The 27464-nt window shown below is 37.6% G+C and overlaps 1 protein-coding gene and 1 long non-coding RNA gene across 9 annotated transcripts in view; one reads left to right on the plus strand and one right to left on the minus strand.

Moving 5' to 3' along the window:
• Positions 1–27464, plus strand: part of LOC138760837 (uncharacterized) — a 154326-nt gene that overhangs the window by 21797 nt on the left and 105065 nt on the right. The gene's annotated exons all lie outside the window — the stretch shown is intronic.
• Positions 1–27464, minus strand: part of LOC138760836 (KH domain-containing RNA-binding protein QKI) — a 628685-nt gene that overhangs the window by 12896 nt on the left and 588325 nt on the right. For 7 of the 8 annotated variants that reach the window (XM_069932029.1, XM_069932032.1, XM_069932037.1 and 4 more), the window contains 2 exons: positions 21216–21303; positions 18533–18829 (listed from right to left, as the gene is read on the minus strand). In XM_069932029.1, the coding sequence (XP_069788130.1) occupies positions 18533–18829; positions 21216–21303 (385 nt within the window). The remainder of the gene's footprint in view (positions 1–18532; positions 18830–21215; positions 21304–27464) is intronic. The other variant, XM_069932030.1, reaches the window with a different exon arrangement.

Consider the following 27464-nt stretch of genomic DNA (forward strand, 5'->3'; position numbering starts at 1 on the left):
TTTTTTTGTGCTCCCCTTTTGAACCAGAATCTCTATTTCGTTACACTCTGGTAAGGTTAGTGCTGGACCTAATTTGTCCCTTAAATAAGATCCTAACTGAAGATAACAGAAAAAAAGGTATATTTATAACTCCATATTTATTCTGAATTTTCTCAAATGTCATAATTTTTCTCTAGTCATAACAATCCTCAATAAACCTGACTTCTGTCTTGGACCGGGTGTCCAGGATTTTATTATCAATCATTAATGAAATTAACATATTTTGAGCCAGGGGTGTTTTAGGTGAAAGGACCCCCACCCCCCCCACACCTTGTCCCCAATTTGACCATTAATTTTATTCCATATTGTAATTATATGCTTTAATATGGGGGCTTCTTTAGGACCAAATAATAATTTAGAATTCCATTTATATATTTTTCTGCTTTCCTCAACTCCAATTTTATCCATGAACACTAGTCTCTTCTGTCAAAAAGGGAAGTGAAAAATTAAATTGGGTTGCCCAAAAATATTTTTTGAAATCTGGGAGCATTAATCCTTCCAATTTATTAAAGTTTTGAAAAAAATCTCTGAGGTATATGAACAGGCAAACTTTGAAAAAAATATTGACCCTTCCAACCAAAGTTATTGGGAGGGCCACCCATTTATTAAGATCATCCTCAATTTTGCAAAGCGAAGGAAGATAATTCAACTTATATAAATTCTGCAGGTTGTTATTGACCTTATGTGATAGTACAGATCTTTTTTTTTCTTTGGCTTGGCTTCGCAGACGAAGATTTATGGAGGGGGTAAAATCAGATCTATCACCAATGTATATAGCGTATATAGTTACAGTATCCAGACTGTGCTAACAGCGATTGGCTGAGAGCTTAGCCACGCCTACTGTCTGGGCCTTAAAGGTTTGTGTCCCTAGCCAGGTCGGATCATTCCGGACTGGTCGATCACCTGTGAAGAGCTCCTGTCTTTTGCTAATAAAAGCCTTGGTTTGGATCAACAAGTCTTTGATTCTTTTGACGAGCTCTACACCTTAATACCTAAATATTTAATCCCATTGAAGAGCCACTTAAATTGAGAATTTCTCTTAATTTGTTCATAATTCCCATCCATACATGGCATAACTTTGCTTTTGTCCCAATTGACTTTATAACCCGATATTATCCGAAAATCTTCCAATTTAAACTACAATTTTTGTTATGAGTTCATTGGTTCTGTCAGATATATCAGAACATCATCAGCAAATAAATTGATTTTATATTCTTCCTGATTGATCCTGAAACCATTTATATCTGGATCTAGACAAATGGATTCTGCTAATGGTTCAATAGCCAGGAGGAAAAGAGCTGGAGATAATGGACAACTTGGCTTGCTAGATGTGGATAGTGGGAATGCTGATGAAATTTGGCCATTAATTGTTACTTTAGCTTTATGCTCAGAATATAGAGGTCTCACCCAATTAATAAATGTTTGTCCTAGTCCAAATTTTTCCAACACTTTGAATAAAAAGTCCCATTCCAGTCTGTCAAAGGCTTTCTCTGCATCTAGAGCTACTGTGACCATCAAGTTTTTGCACCCTATGTATAATACTGAGCAATAATTTTATTAATTCTTGATGCAAGATTTTAAGATCTGGATCAGATTACATTTCTTAAGAACTGAACATAAAAGAGAAACCACTCTATAGCACAGAAATCTTATTGTGGTTTTCAGTTTCTGATCATTCTACTTTCATGGACAAATCTGAATAGAACTTCAATAAGTCATTTGATGCTCACATCTGTATTGTCAATTCTTAACTTATCAAGGTGTGTGTATGCAATATCATGTGATACATTGTTCCTATGTTGATTTGGTAAATCTTTAAATTTGAAAAATTACACTAACCATGAAATGGCCAAGCAATCTGGACATAGATATATTCCATACATTCTCTATTGAATATATATTATTGATTAAAGTTGATGGTAAATCGTAAATCATTACTCTTCTATTTTGCTTGTGCAAAATTCAGTTTAACAAAAGACAAATGGTAGTGAAATGTATGTGGTCCAAAAAAAACCATTTGCTCTCCATCAGCATTGCCCCCAAGGTGAAACAGAAGATACTGGTCTGCAATTTTGTCATAACCTCATTATTGGAAACTGGATGCAAACCACTACATGTTAGCTAACCAGCAACCTACACATTGTGAAAATTGAGTCCTTTGATGTATGCATTTTTTAAATAACACCAACCCTTTCAACTTGCATTGAGCTGGGTTATCTGTACTTCCTCTCGATGCTCTTTTTGAACCTATCACCTCTCTGAGATAGTTAAGTTAATGTCAGGTGGTGACATGCTTAGTTACTGAAAGGAATTGCTCACGTGACAAAATCTGAGTCTCTTCATTACACCACTGCCCTCTCATGCTGCCTTACCTGTGCTTTAAATTTAGAAAAATTCAATTAGCGAGGTATATTCTTTCTTGCCACAGAACATGTTGATACTCAGTAGCAGCCACGAAGAAAAGTTACCTAATTGAGAAGCTTAGGCTTTGGAGAAAGTGAATTTGCTTCTGGTCTCTAGAGAACGTTAGATCTCTAAGTTCCAGTTATCAGTCAGATTCACCTGATGTAATGCGTATGGCTGTCAAGTTATTTGAATGTATATTTGGGAATGAGTTCCGTTGTAAATGTATTATACTTAGCACATCAGTTTTGTTTCAATATCCACTTCCAAATTTAATGTATTATTATTGCTTTGCATAACATACTGTTCATAACATGAACTGATCATGCAAGATATTGAGAACACTTTTTAAAGAGTATTGTGCACTCAGAGATTATTGAATTAAGAAGTGTGATTGCTAAATAAATTATTTTGATGATTTAATACTCAAATGTGTCCATAATTTACAGGTCTCAGTTATTTCTATTGTGAAAGAGAACAAAGGAATTCAATGATTTTGTACAAGGAAGGAAGCATTTCATCAAGGAGGGAAGGACATCTTTGTCAAATTGTATGATCAGAACTAAAAGAGAATGGTACAATTTGCCACATGGAATAGTTCAGACATTCACAATTGCAATTTTTGCAGGAGGAATAAACTGGTGAGACCGCACATGGAGTATTGTGTACAGTTTTGGTCTCCTTTTCTGAGGAAAGACGTCCTTGCCCTAGTGCAAAGAAGGTTCACTAGATTGATACCAGGGATGGCAGGATTTACATATAAAGAAAGGCTAGTGACTAGCCGTATACTCGCTGGAATTTAGAAGATTGAGGGGGGATCTTAAAGAAACATAAAAAATTCTTAAGGGATTGGACAGGCTAGATGCAGGAAGGTTATTCCCAATGTTGAGGAAAACCAGAACCGGGTGGGGGGGTGGGGGGGGGGAGGGTCACAGTTTAAGGATGTCTTTTAGGATTGAGATGAGAAAAATAATTTTCACTCAGAGAGTGGTGATTCTGTGGAATTCTTTGCCACAAGAAGTAGTTGAAACCGGTTCCTTATCTATATTTAAGAAGGAGTTATATTTGGCCCTTGTGACTGAGAGGATCGGGGGTATAGGGAGAAGGCAGGTACTGGGTACTGAGTAGATGATCAGCCATGACCAAAATGAATGGCGACGTAGACTTGAAGGGCCAAATGGCCTACTCCTGCACCTATTTTCCAAGTTTCTAAATATTTATGCTTCAATGGACTATGGGCTAAGAAAATACATTAATGCTTTCTATTTCAAGAAACCATAGATTAGAAAAAGTAAAATTAAATAGGCCAAATTTTACTGGCCTGGCCCCTGCCTGCACTCACTACCTACACATTCCCCATGTTAGTGCTTATCAAATCCAGATGCAGAAGACTTTTCTTGTTAACTTGAAGCGTCCCATATTCCAGTGTTTTGGTCTGCCTGACGGCAGGATTCCAGCCATGCAGAGGGAGAATTCACTGTCCTTGAAATTACTACTGATAAAAGCTGGGAGGAATCTCTTACATTTAAAACTTTTGAAATTGAACCAGATTTTTTTTTCCAAAATGCAAGGTGCAATGAAATACAAAAATAAAAATTATGACAAATAATTATATAATTAAATTCAATGATTAGATAAAAAATAACTAGCTTTCCACTCTGCCATCGAATGACCAAGCACAGAAGTCCCACATTTTCTGTGGCTTAGATAGGTAAATCGTCATAGGTATGAATGGAACCTCCAGCATTGACCAACAAGATCCAGCTCAATATAAAAATAATCTTCTATTTTCACTCTTACACACAGTGATGATAGTTTCATTTGAAGTGTTCATAATGGTATCTCTTTCTGCTTTTAAGTCCCATTCAACATTGTCCTAGTGATGGTCTTGGAGCACAAACACAGTGATTGATGTGCCAGCAAACCAGAGTTTGACAAATATATTTCTCTATCCCTTGCAACATTCTTATAAAATAATTTTCATTAGAATTCAACTATTTATGAGTTTGAACCTGCATATTTTAAAGGTTAATTTCTGGACTTTAAAACATCAATGATTTTAGTTTCAAGTCTCCAATAGAGTAATCTCAAAAAAATCCGAAGCCAATGCATTTTTCCATGTTAGATATTCCTTGGTGTGTGCTTTGGAAATCTAGTCTTCTTAATGTAAGTGTCAAGTTTAACATAAATATTCAAACTTTATTCTGCCCAAAAATGGTGCCTCTTGTTGTTTTATCTCAGTTGGCATCCATTATTATATATTCAGAAGTATTACCTTATTTCCTTCTCCTAATAGAATACTGCCATAGCATAATAGTGTTTATCTGCAATAATAACAGTTCACTCACATAATCTATATTTGGGAACACGTGAATGTTTAGAGCCAAAGCCACAGTAAAACTTATGGAAATTTTCCACATTTCTTTACTATTTCCTTACTCTTCTGTTTCTATGGCATCTTTGTTTTTTAGAGATGTAGAGAAAGTTGTGCATCATGTAAATGACATGGTGAAGTTCAGTGTGAGGTTCAAAGCTGCTGCTGAAACATGTCTCAATCTGCTACACAAATTCCAGTGAATGCAATGCATACAGAAAACAGTTACAATAATGTAGCATTCTTCCATTAAGAAGACAGTCAAACTTTGTCAGACAGATGGGCCTCTAACCAATGCACATTGGTTGAGGTGGCAACTTGTTTATTGCTGTGAGTTGCCATTTGATTTTATTTGAGAAGTTCAAGAAATTTTACTCTGCTATTCTATGGCTGAAGACATTTTTGCACATTTTACATAAATATGGATGCATGAATGTTATAGATTAGATTGTAATATGAGGCCTTATTTACTGATCTTTTAAGCCAGAGAGTGCAGATTTTTCAGTAATGTGAGTCATGGAACAAAAGCTTGTAGTGACTGATGGAATAGCAAAACCAACGGAGAAACTAAATAAAACAGCATAAGACTCTTGAGTATGTCTTTGATTTACGATTCTCTTTTCCACAAATAACAATTGGTTTACCTCACTTCATCCACAAAAATATATTGCATAAAATTCCCATGTTGCCCTGCCTCTGACTTACAGCATTTTGCATAACAAAATGCATTCAAGGAAAATAAACCTTTCATAAATTGAGAAATGATTTAAGTGCTTCAAAGTGAAGCAGCCTTCTGATAAATGTAAGCACTATTAGTCATCTCATCTATGGAAAACCCACATCGAAATCATAAAATTGCCAGGGACACTGCACCCTCCTTTGGTACACTTGGCTCCATATTATGTTGTTTTAACTTGCAAATGTCAGAATACCAGCTACTCACACAAAAAAAAGATCAGTTCTATTTAATTTATTATGATATCAGTTATCATTTAATTTCTGGGTAACTGAATGTTTGTATCGAATTAATAAATTTGAAAAATCAGGAAATAATTGGTTTAAATTAATTTAGATCAGCTACTCAGGCGTTTGAAAGGACGAGGCAAAATTTTAAATCAGATAAATTATTAGCTTAGATTCAAAAGGATCCAAAATAATTTTCAAGGAGAAACCCTTCAAAAACCAAAAGCATGCTCATTGTGTCTTGTCCTTTAATATGCATAATAGATTTTTTAAAACACTTGTAAACAGATATTGATAAAGAAGAATGTTGAAGTCCCTGGTCTCCACAGACAGAATTAAAGCATTTGACTAAATCAATAAATTGTCTTTCACTGTTGAAAAATAAATGCCTGGGGTCAATGTCACCTCGACAGTTGTGTGCATGTTGCACAGGAGCTTTGCTGAATAAGCCCAAAAATCCTCAAAAGATCAAACATGCTGAAAATATTAGCCTGAAATAATGCTGATTCAAAGCACAGTAATATGGACATGCTGGGCTAGAGCATTCCTTTGGTAAATCCTGTTATGTGGGAGGAAGAGGTGAATGGCTGGATGGACCAAAGTATGGCTTGTGCAAGTATATGTTATAAAAAATAACACTGAGTTTGAGTAACAACATCTCATCCTCCACTTACTCTTTTAAACCCGACTAGTTACAATCCTCGCCTGCCCAATCATTCCTCGCTCGATAACCCACCCTTCCCATGCATTAGTCTGTGTTGCAGATCTCCATTTTGAATACATGTCTTGTGAACTGTGTGGATGGATGGTACAGATGTACAGAAAACACTCAAGCTACAGGAAATAATATATAAGGATTATTCCTAAGGTAAAATAGTTAATCGGAGAAGGCAAATTTCAACAGATCTTGGCTCGGTAGATGGAATCAAACTTTGTCATATATATCTGCAATTGAACAACAATTGTTATCATAATGGAGATATTTCTCTACTGTCAGATACATTACTATAAGACAAATGAGTAGAAAATTTCAAGATGGAACATCATGAACAATTAGTGGAGAATAAAAGTGAGCAAAGGAAAAAGAGCATATGATAAATGAGAACCAGGCTGACCATTGAAAGTTTAGTGGAAAGGCAAAACAGAAAATGAGAAAGGCAAAGAGAGAATTATCATGTCCAAATGTTCTCCCATTTGTATTTCAACAACTTGCCTGTCTACATTCTCTGAAGTTAGGTCCATTCTGCCCCTTCTCTAATTATGACTATTTACTTACTGACTCAAATACACTAATGAACATACTTTACAAATATCAGTAAATATTGTAAATTTGAACTCTTTTGCTGTAACCCTATTTACTCTTACACTTCTGTGATGTTTGTATATCTGCTCTTCTATCTCAGGCTCACTGTTAGGAGCTCTGTATTATAACCCAGTAATCACTTCTTTGTTGTTCCTTGATTCTACCCATGAGGCTAACTTTCAAGAGATTTATATGATAAACTCCCTTGTTACTGGATTGATATTGCAATTCCACCTTTGTTTACATCTTCCCTGCCACACCTTGAGATACTGAGGAACCTCCTGCCTTTCTTTCAACCATGCCTCTATGATAGCAACAGTGTCCAGTGTTCTAGTGTGTAGGTGAATGGTCAAATCTGGTAGGAGTTAATGGGAATAAGGGGAAAAGAAGTTGCAGGAAAAATGAATTGGAAAATGGCAATGGTCTGTGAGCTGGCATGATTTAAATAGACTGAAATAGCCCCTTTCACACTTGCAAGTGATCTCAGTAATTAACTGCTAATGAGCCTTTAAAGTATCTAGTGTGAAAGCAAAATCATCTCGACACTGGCGTCAGATGACATCATCTATCACTGGGGATTGATGGCCTCAATCCCAAGTACAACCTTGGTATCTGCAGACACCAGTTTTGCAATCAGGTAATTGTGAACTGTGGGATTGAAATTACCCAAGTTTTTGCATGGCTTCAGGAACGTGAAAGAAGAAAAGATTAAAATGAAACTATAAACTGTGTCATGGGAAAGTCACAGTGGGGGAGAGAGAGGAAATAAATAGCAATAAATACCAATAGTGCACAATTTATAAAGGCCGTGGGAAAAAACAATCGCAAACCTGACTTCCCAGAATACCATGCGGCAGAGAAACCCCTTTATGAATGCTCCACCCCTTTATGAATGCTCCGTGCATGCAGCCGGGCATACAGCCCTTTCACTGCCACATGAAATTCTGGGAGGGCAAGTCTGCCATTTCTTTCCCCCCCACAGTATTTATAAATTGTACGCGATAGTGCTACTAACTTTCCCACGCTATATAAATTGTGCACTACAGCGCTACAACTTTTCCACCCTGTTTAAAAATTCTCCATTATGGTTATTTATTACTAGCATTTTCCCACAGTCCTTTATAAAGGTTTATATAGGTCAGAACAACAACACCAGGGGCTGAAGGGCTCATACTGGGCTGTACATAAAGCTTTAATTTTTTTCAAATATATTGATCAGGATTTAGGGCAGGTCCACCATCATGACATCACCGGTAGGAGGTAGAACACTCCTAATCCCGGGGATGGCTCCTTGCAAGTGTGAAAGTGTTCAGTGTCCCAGTTAGGAGTGGTCAAGTGTGAAAAGCCAAACCCCTATTTCTAACCTGAATGGCCAATTTAGTGGGATGCAAGTGTGAAAGGGGCTTATGCCAGTTGATATAATGCAGATGATGTGGTATATGTGGACTTCAAAAAAGCATTTGATAAGATGCACCTACAAGGGTTGTCAGCATAACTGAAGGAACAGAATGAAAATAGCTTACGCATTATGGATGTAAAATTGGAAACTAACATGAAGTTGAGAGTAGAGCGGAAGATTTGTTTTGGACAGGAGGGATATGTATAATTCATCCCCCCCCCCACCCCCCACCTCAAGGTCAGTACTTGGAACCACTGTGCCTCTTAATACATATACAATAACTTAGACTTTGTTGTACAGGGCACAATTTCCACTTTGCCTTTGGCACAGAACTTGGAGATGTAATAAAATATTAGCAGGGCAGTAAAATACTTTAAGGAGATACAGACAGCCTGAAGGATAGGCAGACTGAAATTGTTGAGGAGTGTGAGGTGTAGGTTTAGATGGAACATATGAGAAGAGAGGATATAAACTAAAGGGCACAATTCTTAAAAGGGGCATAAGAGCAGAGTGATCATGCAGTGTACATTTAAAGCAGCAGAACAGAGAAAGTGATAGAGCAAAAGCATAAAGGATCCTGGGAATGCAAGAGCAAGAAATCATGAGGAATTATTATAGTACTCTGATTTGGCTACAGTTGGAATATTATTATGCCCAGCTAGGTATTTTAAGCAAGTTGTAAATGTTTTAGAGTTGAAGTGATATGCTAAAGTGATTTAAGGGGGTGAGAAACTTTAGTTATATGGATAGATGAGGATATTATCCTTGAAACAAAGAAAAATGAAAGAGGTATATACAATCATGATGGGTAAAGGTAGACGAGGAGTCACAGAATGAAAGCGATTGGCAATAGAATCAATAGTGATATCTGGAATTATGTCAGGATTAGTTGGAGATTAGCTCAGGAGAGGCTAAAGGAGTACCAGGTATCGGAGATGGGATGTGAGAGGATGCCGAGAGCAGGAAGGGCTCCCGGGTGCTGAAGGCTTTCTGATTGTGTCGGAGGTTTGGATCTGGAGCTTGGATGGCTTGGACTGAAGTCTGTGGCTGCAAAGACTAGGGGAGAGCTGGAGGAAAATCAACAGACACTCAGTGACTGGAAGGACTCTCTTTTGCTTCTTTCTCTGACTGTAAAGGGTGCTGGGCAATTCCTGCTGTTTGTGAATCTTTGTCTACCTTACAGCAGATTAAATGCAGTTTCGTGAAATGTTACATTTGTTTTATTATATGACAATAAAAGAATCTTGAGAGGAAGATTCAATTGTTGGGTTCTACATAGAGTATCAGAAAGGAAAGGATTTTCAGGGTCTTGGGGAGAGGGAGAGTTGTTCATATAAAGAGCCAGCCAGCATGTACTCAACAGGCCAAATGAATTCTTTCAATGCCAGGTCTCGCAGCATCTATAGGAGGTAAAGATACAAAACTGACATTTTTGGCCTGAGCCCTTCTTCAAGGTATCTTTCAGTGCCATTAATATTTTGTGATTCTGCAACATTTCAGACTCAAAGAGAATTTCCCCATGAAGTGATCAGCAACTGCCCCATTAAGCTCAGCAGAACCGTATAACATTATAACAATTATCATATGGAAATAGGCCATCTCGGCCCCTCTAATCCACACCTACCTGCTCCCTGTCCATAACCCTCCAATCCCCTCACATCCATGCACTTATTCAATCTTCTCTTAAATGACAAAATTAACCCTGCTGCAACCACCTCTTCTGGAAGGTCATTCCACTCAGCTACCACTCTCTGAGTGAAGAAGCCCCCTCTCATGTTACTTTTAAACTTTTGCCCACTAACCCTTAACTTATGCCCCCTTGTTCCAATTTCATCTACCCTCAAGGGGAAGAGCCTATTCACATCTACTCTATCTATTCCCCCTCATAATTTTAAATACCTCTATCAAATCCCCCCTCAGCCTTTCTGGAATGGCATTCATCATGATTGCTGACTTGTGTGTCTGCATCTGAGCACACAATATGCAATGACTTGTTGGAACCACATGGTGGCTGTCTCCAGCAGTCACTACCATTTGAGGACAAATCTAGATTTTTTTATCCCATCATTTGAAGCAGCAGTCCCAATGATGGGAGCCATAGCTAAAATCTTAGGTTTTTCATGGAGCTTCAGATTTGAGGAATTTTTTGCTGATTATATGTACAGCGCCCTGGATTCTCAATCCTGCTTGTTGCTTGCATTAAATATCACCATTAGCCTTATCCCTTCAGCCTCGATGAAAGCCAATTCAATACACATTTTTCACCGTAACATTTCTAGCCAGACATATTTATGCCTCCATCTGCACTGATCATGCATCAGTGTACTAAACTCCCCAATTCTGACCCAGTGAAGGAAGACCATTATTGAAAAGCAAAAGATGACTGGGTCAAGGACATTTATCTAAGGAATTCCTAGAGCGATGTCAGAACATTGAATGATTGACCTTCAAGATCCAAAACTATCCTCTTTTGTGCAAGGTATGACTCCAACCATTGGAGTGTTGTCACCCCTTGACTTAAGCTTTACATACTCAATTAAATGTTTCCTTGATATCAAAGGCTGTTGCTCATATCTCAATTTTAGAATTCAGCTCTTTGGTCCATGGTTCTTGTCAGGAGCAGAGCCTGGCAAAACCCAAATTAAATACCAGTGACTAGATTTTAAGTGAGTAACTGCTGCTGTATAGGATTGTTGACGACAGTTTCCATCACTTGCTGGCAATTGAGAACAGACTGACAAAGCAGGAATTTGCCAGGTCAGATTTGTTTTGCTCTTAGTGAACACAACATAACAATTTTCTACATTGTTCAGGACATCCATGTTGTAACTGCAGTGAAGCCAAAGCAGCAGCTGGTTTTGGATTGCAGATTTTAAGTACTGCAGCTGGGATGCTGCCTGATCCCATAGCCTTTGTTATATTTATTCTGTTAGATCTTTCTTGATATTGCACAAAGTGAACGAAATAGGCAAGAGAATGGCTTCTTTGATGTTGGGGCTCCAAAGAGGTAACAGGAGAAAACCTAATTAAAACATTGTTTTGAATGCTTCAGTCTTGTCTCACATAATAAGACTAACCCTCCTGTGCTTCATCCCTGAGACAGCTATTTAATTGTTCACTATTGTTCATATCTAGACGTGGTAATATGTTGCAGCTTCACTAGGTTGATATTTCATCACTTTTAGATTGGCCTGGCACTGCTCCCCACATTCCTTTCTATACTCATTAAACCAGGGCTGTTTCCTTGCTTGATATTAATGGACGAGAGAAGAGGTGTTGTGTGACCCGATTATGGATGGTAGGATGTATATTTCTGCTGCTTTGTTCTGGTCCACTGTGTTAAGTTCCCAGATTTATTCTTCATCCCACTTAGTAATAGTTCCTTGGTCTGAAGTTCGGCCTCTATATAATTCTACCAATGCTATCATGGTTAGAAACATCAGCCAATCAAAGGCCAGTGAGAAGAATGAGATCAAGTTGGTTTACCTCATTACCTATGACAGACCCAGTCTGGCAGCCATGCCTGTCAGGAATATGATCCGTTCATTTTGTGCTGTCTCTACCAAGCCATTCTTGATGCTGGACATCCATCCAAAATTTATTCTGTTCCCTTATTACTTGCAATCCTTTTTAAGCATTGTTCATCATGGAGGAGTACTGAGCTAAGGAGTAGTCAGGAGGAAATTTCCTTCTCTATATATGACCTGATGCCATAAGACTTCATAGGATATGGTTGGATCATGGATCAATGTTGAAGATGACAAGGATTACTCTCTCACACCTGCCACCACTGGGCCTCCACATCTGGTGAATCTACATCGAGTGGCACTAGACAAACTCTTGGATTGTGATGAGTCTGGCATTGTCTATAGAGGTATGATTGTGCAAGCATCATTACATCAAGATATAGTCTGTAGGGCATCTCTCTCAATTGAGACTCTAGTCCCCATGTATTTGTGAGTAGGACACTTCGAAGTCGACTGGACTTTGCCATATCAGAATGTGGTGTCTTGGGTAATGCCAGGTGATCTGTCTGGTCATTTCTTTATCTGCCTGAATGCAATGTCTAATCATTTCTTTCTCTGTTTGAACATGACAGTAGAGCAATAGTGGTTTGCTGGGTTATTTCAGAGGGCATTTAAGAATTAACCTCTTGAGGAGAGTCCGTAGTTACATATAGGACTGACCAGTCAGGATGACAGATTTCTTCTCCTGAAGGACTTCAATGAACTAGTTAGGTTAACAATCTGCACATTTAGTGGTTATAATTATAATGATAAATTGATTGTTTGCTAAATTCCAGATCATTAACTGAATTCAAATTCTAGTGATTTACTAAATTAATGGGATGTGATATTCAGGGGCAAAGCCAGATTTTATTGCTCATTCTTTATTGTTTTTGAAAATGAAGTGGTGAGCAGCCTGCTTTCAATCACTGCAATCTGTGTGATAATGAGGAGGGCAAGATTTCTATGAATGCTGCAGTATCTAGTCTAAGGAATGAGGAAGAGGAATAATGCATTTCAGAATGGTAGGTCATGGTATTCCTGTGTATATTGTCCAAATGGATGGTGGAGCTCATAAGTTTAGAAAATAACATCCAAGTTGGCCTGGTGAGTTGCTCTTTTGCATTTTGTAGGGAGCACACAATGTAGGTATGTTGCGTCATGACAGAGGAAGTGGACATTTAGGATAGCACCCTGGATGCCATCAAACTCCTTGAACATTGTTGGAACTGCACTTATCATATGAAGTGCTTCATTTCAAGTCAAACTGCTAACCTGTGCCATGTTATTGCAATAAAAAATCTTTGACTAATACAAAAGTGTTCACCACTCCTAGAGCCACAGTATTTTCATGGCTGGTTCAGTTATATTTCTGGACAATAGCGACCATCAAGATGTGGACAGTGGAGGGCTCTGCAATAGTAAATATTTAAATTGTTAAGTACTCCCTTTATTTTAAAATATTTGAGAGGGACAAACATGACTAGCCTTTGTTTGAATCTTGCCTAGGTCTTACTGCATGCTGGTATGGTCCACATATTCATCTTTAGACTATCTTATTTAGAACTGTGTGATGCAGTAATGACCATTGCTGAAGCAGTTTTAGATCAAATCAAGAAATTCTTCCAGTGAGAAAACTGACCAACAGCTATCTTGCTTTGTGTAAAGTATCACCCCAGGCAGTAGAGAGTGCTCCCTGACTAAAATTTTGTTGAGGTTCCATGATGCCACAGTCAGATGCCACCTTGATGTCAAGTACAGTCTGTCTCAACTCACTGCTGCAATTCATGAATGTATCATCTATATGTGGTTAAGTAGACCTGACAAAACCCAAATTTACAAGGTGTCCTTTGATATGCTGTCGGTAACACCTTCCATCTTTGCGATGATTGATGCAGTAATACTGAGCTGAATAGGACTTGCCTGTACAATTTTTTGCAAGGTCAGATTGATGCCAGTGATGTAACTTAAAGAATACAGCTGGACTAAGAGTTTTGATCATAAGTCTTCAACACTATAGCCCATAAGTTGAACTGTTCCTGAATTTTTACAACTGATGAATCTGCAATAGGGAGATTGATGAGAATGAGGTCAATCAGATCTTTCCCTTGTGTTGCTTCTCACACTGTCTATTGCAGATTCAGTCTGGCGATTATGTCTTTTGAAATTTGGCCACTTCCATCAATGATAAGTGGCAATGACATTGAAGTCCACAACCAGTCAACATTCTGCACTTTTAATCTCAGTGCACCTGAAGAATGGGGTCCAATACTGCCTGTCATTGATTCATCAGCTGAGGGTGTGAGTTGGCAAAGCCTATGAAGTTTCCTTGTTTGCTGATTCCATGGGATCCAGGGTCAATGTTGTAATCTCCTAGTTCCATGTTCTTTCAACTGAACACTGAGCTGTGAATTTTGATGGGTCTATGACAGCAGAGTCTGGAACTCTGGGTGAAAGGTATGTTTCCATGAATAAAACCATACCAGACTATGCTAGATTGAGGAGTAGTTCGCAAATGAGTCATGTCCACAGATATTGGGGAAGAGGTCTTTGCTTGGTTTTGGGTGTGCCATTGCACAGTGCAGAGGAAGGCCATCCATTTTCATTCTTAATGTGTTTTAACAAAGCAATCTGTTATAACTGAGTGGCTTGTTGGACATTTAAAAATATAGAACTGAGTGGCTTGTTGGACATTTAAAAATATAGAACTGAGTGGCTTGTTGGACATTTAAAAATATAGAACTGAGTGGCTTGTTGGACATTTTAAAATATAGAACTGAGTGGCTTGTTGGACATTTAAAAATATAGAACTGAGTGGCTTGTTGGACATTTTAAAATATAGAACTGAGTGGCTTGTTGGACATTTAAAAATATAGAACTGAGTGGCTTGTTGGACATTTTAAAATATAGAACTGAGTGGCTTGTTGGACATTTTAAAATATAGAACTGAGTGGCTTGTTGGACATTTAAAAATATAGAACTGAGTGGCTTGTTGGACATTTTAAAATATAGAACAGAACATACAGGAACAGGCACTGTTCTGCGCTGACCATGATGCCAATCTAACTAATTCCATCTGACTGCACATGGTACATTCCCCTATACTCCCAGCCTGTTTATGTGCCTGTCTCAATACCTTTGATCTTGTTTTACAACCTCTCCTGCCAGTGTGTTCCAGGCACCTACCTGTACCACTCTCTTCGGGGCTGAGAGAATTTGCCTCATAAATCTACTTTAAGCTTTCCATCTCACTTAAAACTTGTACCCTTGAATATTTTACAGTTCCACCCTGGGAAATATTCTAACAATCTACCCTATCTATACTTTCATAATTTTGCATACTGCTATCAGGTTGGCCCTCAGCCTTCAACACTCCAGAGAAAACAATCCAAGAAAGTAATCAGGAGTTAATAATACTGTTGTGGATTGAGACTAGCAAATAGGTGAGAAGGCTGATTTCCTTCATTAAAGAATATCAGTGAACAAGATGTTTTTAATGATGTCTAGTTATTCCATGCTCACAGTTACTGGTACAACTTACTTTTTTTCAAGGGTAGTTAATAAAAAAAAAATTCCAATTTACTTTGGTGACATAATTTTTCTGTACCATCAGTCCAGACCTCTGAGTTACTAATCCAGAAATTTAATTAACTATATTACTGTACCCTGCACTTAATAAAGGCAAAATTATAAATAGTTAATCTTCACATGGAAGTATTAAGTAATTGGGTATAAAATTCTCAGATCAGTATCTATCCCAAACATTCAATACCATTTAAAATTAACTCAAATCAGAAGATTTTTTTTTCTCTCTTCTTTGGGATCCTCAAGAATATCTTGCTTTCACATACACTGAATGCTGCCATAATTATATCCAGCAGTTCTACTAATGCAGAGCACGTTATCAATATATCCAATTCTATGGTGCAGATCCGTTTGCCAATATTCTTGTTAAAAGCCTGTTGGCTTTATCTTGTAGCAGAAATGGTCCTGTGTGCAGCTAAATGGATGTCTTTTGACAGAATAGAAGGTATTATGTCAACTTTGTCATGTTAAACCGACAATGACTTTTTTGACATTGCTACTGGGAAGAACTGACAGTCAATAGATGTACTTTTCTAATTCCATGAGAAAAACATCAGAAATTTAAACTGTACCATTTGTATTTTTGGTTGGCATTTAACAAAAAAATGTTGGAAGTATCATTATGTAGTTTGAACCTCAGTAACAACACATTTCAAGTTTCATTACAATGAAGTCAGAAAGGACTTGGCTTTTCAGACCTTTGAGCTTGTTCACCATTCAATTATATCAAGGCTGATTTTATCTTAACAACATTTACCCATCTGCAACCCTTAATAGTTTTGCTGAATAACAAAAAACTATCAATCACTGTTTCAAATTTTTTAATTGACTCAGAACAATTTTTGGTGATGGAGATCCAGATTTGGTGCAATAACTTGTTCAAACCATGATTTCTGAAATCATACCTGAAAGGTTTTATTGTAATTTTTAGATTGTTCCTTTCTTTAAAATTTAAATTAAATAAATTTAATTACAAAAAAAATTAGACATACAGCACGGTAACAGGCCATTTTGGTCCACGAATCCATGCTGCCCAATTAACCTACACCCATAGTATGTTTCAAATGGTGGGAGGAAACGGGACCCCCTGGGGAAATCCCATGCAGACATGGGGAGGATGTACAAATTCCTAACAGAATTCCTCACAGACAGTGTGGGTTTCGAGCATTGGCGCTGTAAAGGTGTTGCACTAACCACTATGCAAACTGTGCAACCCATGGTTTCTTTTGGATTATCTTGCCAAGGGAAAAATAGAAATAGCCCACCTCGTGTCTTGAGCCTAGTACACCATTCATTAACATGGCTAATTCTGAACTTTAAAATATTAAGAATAAATGAATGAACCTACACAGCCTTCCAAGGCAGAGCATTTTAAAGTTTCACCACCCTCTGAGTTAAGAGATTTTGTCTCAAATTAGTCCCATACAGCTAACACTATATTCTCAAAATATGGCCCTTGGTCCTCAATTGTACAGCCACAGGAAATTGCTTCAATGTGTTTACTCTTCAACAAATTTCTAAATTTCAATGAGATAGCTCATTCTTCAAAACTTTGGACAAAATAGTTCTAACCTACTCAATATCTGCCCACACAGAAAATCCCCAAACCATTTACAAAATGTTCTCTGCATACTTGATTTGGAAAGTTTATTCTTTCTTTGGAAGCAAACTTAAAATGACACAATATTCAAGCTACAGTCCCACTAAGGTCCTAAACAATAAGAGTCTCTTACTTCTATATTAAAAAATTATTACAATAAAGGCTAACTTATTACTTTCCTTAATAATCTCCTGTTGTATAAGTAAATTGGCCTTCAGTGAATTGAGTAGAAGCACATATAGGGTAAACATCAAAATTGCCCAATCTATCACTGTTTAACACCATCTGAAAATTCAAATAAGGTAACTATTTGAGTTGTCATATCCTCAAAGAACTCTGGCATGATTTTTCTTTCATAAATCCATGTTGACTATGCTTAATCCAAAGTGTTGAGTTATTACTATTCATTCAGTAATTTTCCTACTACTGGTGTTAGGCTAACAGGTTAGTTATCCCCTCCTTTTTTAAACAGTGGGGTCACATTTGTGGTTTTCCAATCCACAGGAACAATTCCATATTTGATAAATGTTGGGAGAAGAAAAAGCGAGATCTCACTAAAGCAACCTTTATCAAAATGTTGGGGTGCAGATTATCTGAGATTTATCATCTTCTAAGTTCACCAAATTCTCCAGCCCTAGTTCATCAATTTCTCATTCTAATCAGACCTTTGGTTCTAGTTTTCATTTCTGTGAAGACAGAAACAAAGTAATTAATTCCTCTGCCATTTCTTTACACCTACTGTATAAAAGCTGCTGCGGTCTGATTTTATATTCCCTGCCAGTTTACACACACATTCTATCTTACCCTTTTTTGAAAATCAATTTCTTGGTCCATTTGTGCAAAATTCTAAAATGGACACAATCTTCAGGCCGACTGATCTATCCAGTAACTTTATGTCTCTTCTTTCATTATTATTAATTTCTCAACTTAACTTTCCATCTACTGAAACCAATTTCTATTGCTAAATGATTTTTTGGGGGGGATATCTGAAAGGCCAAGTCCATAAATAGCTTTTATTTCATTTATTACTCAGAGAAAATAATTAATTACATGAACTCAGACAGAGTAAAAATGATGGGGCTGCATTATTGTCACGATGAAAGTATGCAAAGGATGGATTTGTGTATGTACAACTTAACTGATACGATTTATTTTTAAAGCAACTGTAAATAATACTGAGGTACACACTATAGCCCTTGGTGACAAATGTAATTTCAAAAAAAGTTAATTTAATTGGGCTAGCACATTACAATCAGTTAAAAGTTTCAAGTTACAATGAAATGAAATGAGCCGTAACTCAAACAGCAAACTAGGATATTAAACACGTTGTGGAACAGTCACACTTGAAAAGTCACCTTACCTAAAACTCCACTAGGCTCAATGGGATACTCCAGGATGGAAGTAGCTGGTGCCAGTGTGTAAGGATAGTCGTAAGGAGTATAGATTAGACCGGCTTCAGGTGCAGGAGGCACTATTGCAGTTGGATGAGGGGATCCATTAGGCATGACCGTTGCTGTTTGAATTTGCCTAATTAGAGGCATAATAGTTGGGCCAGCTGGTGTAGGGGCTCGCAAGGCAGCTGGTGGAAGAACCGACGTGGGCCCTGTAATGATCCGTGGAGCTTGGGCTGTCGCTGCAAGAGAAAAGGCAAGGGCAGCTATAGTAAGCGAAGAAAATTCACAGAGAAGATGTGGAGAGAATAGTGTGTGTGAGGAAAAGGAAAATAGGAAATGGGGAAGCAAAAAAAGCAGGAGGAGTGAAAGAAAAATTAAGTAATCATTAGTACAGGCAGTGGTAATTTGCAATGCCCAAGTACACCCTTAAGTTAAAACTAAACTAAACAAACGTACTTCCAAAGAAACTCTATGCGCAAGCTGAAAAACTCAAATACAGCCAGTTTTAAAAAAAGGTATAACTAACAAATGCACTTGAAGATCATGTGTATAACATATGAAGATTATCAACTTCTATTATATGTTCTAAATTTATACAAAACAACAGTCAAGGGTGTTCAGAATCAACATTTAAAAGTACTTTATAGAGTGCCCCTCCAATCAGGCCTATTCATACTTCACTACTTTTTATGTTTTCCTGTCTTACACACTTAGAATATGTTCAGTTAATCTGTTGCAACATACCAAAGACACAACACTGCAAAACATTTTTGGAAATAAGTATGTAAATACATATCAGTTCTTTAACTTGCATGTGTTGGAGAGTATTTGTGCTAAGATTTTATGTGTGCCTACCACAAATGTGATTATGCAATAGATTCTATGGTCCACATTACAATCTTTTTCTCTGCACTGTAGCAGTTGGAACAATTATTGACTTAAGTGGACAGTGGGTTACATTATGATTTCAACTATGACTTGCTATCAGTCACAATGAATAATAGATCTTATCCCATGCTGAAGTATCCATAGTTTCCTAACATGTGATTCGAAAGGCTTGGTAGTGTGACCAGTCTCATAATTCTCTTCCTGAAATAGGCTAGTCAGGTATTACAAATTATGAATGTTTAATTGCCAACAATCTACAAAATGTCAAAGATCTAAACATACTTAAATTCAGTGGATATCTTAATATCAACATTGGCTGGAAATTAAATAGATACAATAGACATAATTAATCAAATAACACCCTCTTCAAATCTAGGTAACTTCCTAGCTGTTTGGTGCATTCAGGTTTATGCAGATTACACAAATGCCTATATACTACCTGCTAACATTCTGAGATTGTTTTGAGAGAGAAAAATCAAGGAAAAGTAAAAGAACATTCATTTACAGCCTCTCAAATTTACTAATGGAAGTTTACAAAATGAGCAGGTGGAAATAATATCCAAGGACTGTGAAGAAATTTTAAAAAATTGTATTGGTTTCTGTATAGAGAAATGAAGATTTTTATGAAAAATATCTTGGTGAATACAAGTCAGTAATTTAGTAAAGATATTTTGACAGTTCATATGTACAAACTGGAGCTCCTGAAACCGAGTTTTGCCACAGAGGACTTAATTTGACTCTTGTGCAGGGAACCTTCTCAAATTGAGTCAGGTAAATACATTTATTCAAAGGGAATATTTGGTAATGATCACAAGGCAACTAATATTAAGGAGTTCAAGTGACAATAAAGAAAATTAACAATCCCTTAAAAATTAAATTCACTGAACTGTAACATAACCATTATTTGAAATGTATGCAAGTATGTATTTCTGGATTTGGCCGGTTTGTGATCTTGTGCCAGACCTTAAACGAGTGATATTAATGCGCTGAATATATAATAACACCTCAAAAGGTATTAATGATTTTGGGAGGCAATTAGGTTCCCCCACTGATTATTAAAGAAGGTCTTTGCTCAGTAAATATTTATTTAACATTAAGCCTGCTCTTTCAACAATCAGGCTACAAACCAGCAAATTCATCCTGCAAAAAAAAACACATAAATACACATAAGTGTGTATGTGACAAAATATTTTATTTAAGACAAGGAAATATGAGATTTCCTTTCAGAGATGGCCCACCACCAATCACCAAATCTGAACATATACAGACAATACAAGATTATGTTCTCTGTTGCATTGTGCAGTCCAAAGAAAAATTGCAATAATCATTGCTCATTCATTTCATAAGTGCACAATGCTCCATCAAACTGTCAAACAGTAACTATGCATTTCTCACTGTCAGCAGCCAACTATTCCTTAGAATCTAATCTGCCAATTAGATACTTATTTCAAGAACAAATGATGCATTGTGGGCTGGTAAATCACAACTTCATTTTGTGCCAAGATTTGAGTGTTCAAACTTTAAAAAAAAATTCAATTTGGAAAAACCTTCCTTTGGTTTATGCTGCTGGGATTTAGGTTCTCGACTTAGACCCTTCTAGAACTGATAATAATGTATTTAACCCACCAGGGCACTCTTTCTCCAGGCTTTTCAAAATGAAATGATTTAAATCAAAGCTTCTGCTGGGTTGTCCAAAAGAGGGACAATTGTACAAGTTTTGAAATGCTCATACTAGGTTCTAGAAGTCCATCATATCCTTACGTGATTTGATGTTAGCATCTCTATAAGTGCCGTTCAGTATCGCTAATTCCATCAGCTGCATCTTCTTAAGGTTATCCTCTCCCTCTGCCTGAAAACATAATAATAAAAAAAGTCTCAACAATTATACCCTGTGATGGCCAACTAGCATTTTAAAAGCTTTAAGAGTTACAAGTTGGTGTTATGTGTGTTTACAAATCCATGAGTGATGAATGACATATACTCGATCTAATTGACCATGCATTTTATTTTTACATATTGTAAAGTAATAACTACTATACAGATTTCTCAGCTCTGGACATAATGCAAGCCAGAAATCATTACAAAAGAAAGAATACACTGTCTATTGAGATGGTGCAGAGGAGGTTTACCAGTTGATTCTGGCCATGAGAAGAGATTGAATTGCCTGAGTATACTTGCTGGAATTCAGAAGAATGAGAGGGGGTCTACAAAATAATGAAAGTGATGGATAAGACAAAGACTATAAAAATAGAGTTAAAATAATGGTAAGTGAGACTAGAACTAGGGGAATGTAGCCTCAAGATTCAGAGGAGTAGTTTTAGGATGGTGAGAAGGAGGAACTACTTTTCCCAGAGAGTCATGAATCTGTGGAATTCTCCATCCAAGGAAACAGTAGAAGCTGCCTCATTAAATATATTTAAAACACAATTAGATTTTTTTGTGCAGCAGGGGAATTAAGGGTTATGGAGAGAAGACAGGAAGGATCGTCATGATCTTATGAAATAGCCGAGCAGGCTTGACAGGACAGATGGGCTACTCCAGTTCCTTTTGAAATGTTAGGAATCTGCCTGCCTTTAGTTAGAATTGAAAAATAAAATACCATGACATTATTTTTAAGAAGAGTTGAGGAATATTGCCAACAAATTAATTCATCACTTTTATCATAGACATAATCCATTCATTGCTTGCTGGGCTGAACATCTGCAACAGTTGCCCAGATTTATTTTACTAAAAACCTAAGTAATTTTATTCATTATCTTTTTATATCCAAACTTATGGAAATAGATGAGTAATATTGTAACAATATGTTACTTCCTGTCATAATGAGCAATATGTAAAGTCCAGGGTTTGATTTTACCAAAGCATATTGGGTTAAGTGATCTCAGTTGAAGTGTTAGGCGATAATGTGGAAAGAAAGCCTGATTTTATTTTGACTGCTCAGTACATAGTTAGGCCCTGCTAGAAATACAAACTTGGGAAACAACAAAGTTGCTCAGAGTATGATATTCTTAAAACAATCAAATAATAATAAAGCCATTCAACACAAAGTTCTGAGGATGTTCAATGCCCAAATAAATTCATTTAAAAAGGAGCAAACAACCTTGATTCCTGCTGGCTGAAAGTCAGGCAATTCAAAGGGATCCATCAGCTATTAGCTCAAACATCAAGAATTCCAGGTTTGCCCAATGAAGTGTGGAAAACTGAACTGAAATGATGAGCCACTTGTGAATTCAATTCCCTGCACCATCTCTTGACAATTCCAATGTCAGGAGAGGAAGAGTGAAATGCTGAAAAGGATCCAAATACACTTTGCATCAGGCCCTTTTATGCCAGGAAGAACCTGTATGGAAATGACTACCCTGTCCATTTGAAAGGGTCAACGAGCCTATGGAAGAAGATAAACATTTTCTTTACTTTTTATTACAATCTTTTAAATTTTGTTTTACTGTATATGAATTGATATTCCCAATCATTTTTCAGTTTACTATTTGTTTCAAATCATTTAAATATATTTGAATCAGGATGTCATATCTGAGGCCTATTTGTTTCTCTGAGCTTATTCTATCTCGCTCGATACATATTGGCCTCTTCGTGCTGAAAAAAAAGTGGGTGAGTGGGCTCAGTCAGATTGATCCAGCACTAGGCCTTCAGCAAAGAAATAGAGGATAGGCATAGATGAGGAAAAATAGTGGGTGTGGGGAAATTAATTGATGTCATGCATTAGGATCTGAAGATTCACTTGACTAAAATTAAACTAACTGATGGTCTTCTGAGTTACTGAGAGGATAAGTATAAATCAAGAATTATATTTTCAAGCAAAGTAGTGGCATATTTTGGTCAAACTCTGGTCAATATAAGCATGAAATAATCCACTTTCTCAAAGGATTTTGCAACTGAGCAACGTGCATTGAAAAGTGAAAGTGTTTTTAACTGAGAAGAATATAAAGACAAACCACGCGTCAGTGGATTGAGGCGAAGCATTCATTTTGTTTATTGGAGGCATTGCAATCAGTGAAAAAGCTTTTGGGATGCTTGGTTCTCCATCAGTTGTTAGTCAAGACTTCCTCAATTCAGTGGATTGGGCTGTGTTCAAGGACCAGGGCAATCACAGATTTTATTTAAACACCTGTATCCCCACAAAATCATTCAGGATTTTCCCCAATCAGAAGGTCCAAAAGAACAATCACATCCATATCACAGGCATTTAAATCTGGAGATCCCAATCACTACAGAAGGAGCAGGTATGACCTGTGGGAGTGACCTGTGGAAATCCATCTCCTGGGCAAAGTGGAGTTTCTGGATGAAAATGGAAACCACAAGGGATACCTGACAGCATAGCAGTGGCAGGACCTAAATGACGTTACCTGCTACAAAATAAAATCTGGTACAGTAGGAGATGGCAAAACTTTACTCCTAGATGAACTCAATGCCTTCTACGCCCAATTCGACAAAAAAGAACCACCAGTGGGCACCCCTATTTCCCCTGATGATCCTCTCCTGTCTGTATCCGAGGATGACATGCGTGCTTGCCTTCAGGAGAGTGAATCCAAGGAAAGCATCTGGTCCAGACGGAGTAGCCGGCCAAGTATTAAAATTCTTTGTTGACCAACTTACCAGTGTATTCATGGATATCTCAGTCTGGCAGGGCATGGTACCCAACTGTTTCAAACAGGCATCAATTAAATCAGTGCCCAAGAGTGTGGTAACCTGCATATCAGCTCCTGTCTGAGTGGCGACATCGATACATTTCAGTTCACCTATCGTTGCAATAGGTCTACGGCGAATGACATCTCACTGGCTCTACACAAAACCTTGGAACATCTGGACAGCAAAGATGCCTACATCAGGATGCTCTTTATCGACTACAATTTGGCATTTAATACCATCATCCCCTCAAAACTGATCAGCAAACTCCAAGACCTGGGACTCAACACCAGACTGTGTAATTTGATCCTTGATTTCCTCACCTACAGGCCATAATCAGTGAGGATTTGTTAGAACATCTCTTTCACAATTTCCATAAGTACTGGAGCACCACAGGGCTGTATTCTTAGCCCCTGCTCTACTTGCTTTACACCTATGACTGTGGGGCTCCGTACGACAACAACACCATCTACAAATTCACTGATGATACCACGGTAGTGGGTTGTATAAAAAGGGATGATGAGTCAGCGTACAGGAGAGAGAATGAAAACTTGGCCTAATGGTGCACCAACAATAACCTTGCACTCAATGTCAACAAAACCAAGAAGCTGATTGTTGACTTCAGGAATGGAAAACCAGAGGGGGAACAGAGGTGGAAAGGCTGAGCAAATTTAAGTTTTTATGATCACTATCTCAGAGGATATTTCCTGGAGTCAACACACTAATGGCACTGACAAGAAAGCACGTCAGCATCTTTACTTCCTCAGAGTTTGTGGAAATTTTGTATAATATCGGAAACCCAGGTAAATCTCTGCAGATGTGTGGTGGAAAGTGTGCTGACTGGCTACATCAAGGTCTGGTACAATACCCCTGAGCATAAAGACCTCCAAAAGGTAGTGGACTCAGCCTAGGACATCACAGGCAAACCCCTTCCCACAATGGAGAACATCTACGGGGAACGTTGCCATCAGACAGCAGCATCAAACATCAAGGATCCACACCACTAAGCACATCCTCTTTCTCACTGCTGCTCTCATGTAAAAGGTATAGGTCTCACAAGACTCTCCACCAGGTTCAGGAACTCCTGCTACCCCTCCACCATCAGACTCCTCAACAACAAACTCAATCAGTCCTTATTTAAGGACTCGTACTTGTGGACTTTATTGTTTTTTTCCCCCCTCTCTGCACTGTTCATTTGTTTACACATGTAATTCTGCAGGGCCCACAGGGAGAAAAAAATCTCAGGGTTGTATATGATGCCATGTGTGTATTCTGACAATAAATCTGAAATCTGAATCCGAGGCCAATGCGCAGTCACCTTCTAGGAGCAAAAGACGCACAAGAAGAATGGACAATTTTGATTTGATTTCCTCTGCACAATTAGGTTTTCAGCATTTCCTACATTCCAATGGTGACTTCAGTTTAGAAGTAATTCATGAGTTGCAGTGTTTCAGCATGCTCTGAGTTGCAATAGATAGCATAATTTTTAAAAAACCGGTTGGCATGATTGAAGTTGCCAGCAACAATCATGGTACTGTCAGGGTGGGAAGTCTCAGCGTCGCAGGTGGCACCAGAAAGCTCTTTCATGGCTTCACCCACTTTAGCAGAACATAGGCTACGGCAATCATCATGGCTGAGAATTCCCTGGGAACGTAGAAGGGTCTACATTTCACCAGGAGGTACTCTATCTCTGCTGAGCAGAAGGTCTTCATAACAGAGACATTGGTGCACCAGTTCACGTTGATGTAAATGCAATCTCTTCAGAATTCAGTGAAGCTTTTGGGTAGCTTCAATCAACACATGCTGTTGGCAAATTGTCACAATACAATTTATACAATCTAAAGCTGATTGGTTCAAATAATTTAATCTCTGGAAGCCAAAGATTTAAAAATTTGAAATTCACAGAACTATTCTTAGGCCGAGACATGACTAACCTAGATTCTGCACCGTTTGGCAATCCTTAAGACTAAAGCATTATTATTCGGTGCTCCACTACACTTGTGGAAAAACTTTTAAATGCTATAAATGAGATAATTAGAAGGCCCATATATTTTACTAAAAATGATGAAAAGTAAATAAGGAGAAATAGTGAAATACATGTTGGAAATTATGCAGATTGCAAGGAATGATAACTGATTCAGAGACAATTCAGAAAGGGGTAGCAATGGTAGAACTGCTGCCTCATAGCTCCAGCAACTTGGGTGCAACTCTGATCTCTGGTTTTAGTTGTATGAATTTGCACATTCTCCCTGTCATGGAAAGAATTTCCTCCCTGTTGGTAGGTTAATTGATTACTCTAAATGTCCTCTCGTGTGTAGACGAGTGGTAAAATCTGAGGGGAGTTCATGTGAATATGGTGAGAATAAAATAGATTAAGGTAAGATTACCATAAGAATTGGTGTTCATTGTCTAGGTATGGACTCAGTGGGCTGAAGGCCTTATTTCTGTGCTGTATCTCTATGATTTTAGGATAAGGGAAAACTTTTTCATGGTGAATTATGTCCCAATACAACTTGACCCCAAATTATATCCAGACTTTGTTCTGATCCCTGAATCTCCAAACATGATTTCAGTGGGAAGGAACATGTGCATAGTACATCATACAATTAATTGTGGGGCCATAAGGAGAATTAAGAAACAGTGGTACCTTAGTGTAAAAGTCCCTTAAAGAGGCAGCACAGGTAAATGAGGGGTACTTGATAGACACCTATTAATCAAGTAGCCCTTATTTGGAAATATTTCCTCATAGTGAAGGTATCTGAAACTAGAGGGAATTTATTCGGGATAATGAATAAGATTAAGAGGGATCTGAAGAAGATCTATTTCACTCTGAGTGTGGTTGGAATCTGGAACGAACTGCCTGAGATTGTGATGGAGACAGGGACTCTCACAATACTAAAAACCATTTGGATGAGTAGTTAAATTACAAAGGTAATGATCTGTGGTGGTAACTGGGATGAGATGAGTACTAAATGAGTAGATTGAACATAGTGGGCTGAAGGGAATATTTCCTGTATGACTTTGGAGTCTCAACCAATATTTAAAAAAAATAATTTTCACATTTCTTCCCACAAAATAAATGGCCTTAATGCATGCTCAATTCATAGTCAAGAATAACAGACTTCCTTGTTCTGCTAATGGTATGGTTAGAAGAAAGGAAGAGCTCAGTGTATTCACATACATGAAAGAATAACTTTATAATAGGATTTTGGACATTTTCTGATGGGCACATAGACTCATTTGCATTCTCAGCATACTAGTCAAATGCATCCTTTGGGCAATGCTCAGCAGAAAGGGCCAAAACATTTTGTTATCAATGTTCAGTTTCAAAGCACCATGAAAATTCAGAATTATGGCCCCCAAAAT

This window comes from Narcine bancroftii, chromosome 4 (assembly GCF_036971445.1).
Source record: "Narcine bancroftii isolate sNarBan1 chromosome 4, sNarBan1.hap1, whole genome shotgun sequence".
Lineage (NCBI taxonomy): Eukaryota > Metazoa > Chordata > Chondrichthyes > Torpediniformes > Narcinidae > Narcine > Narcine bancroftii.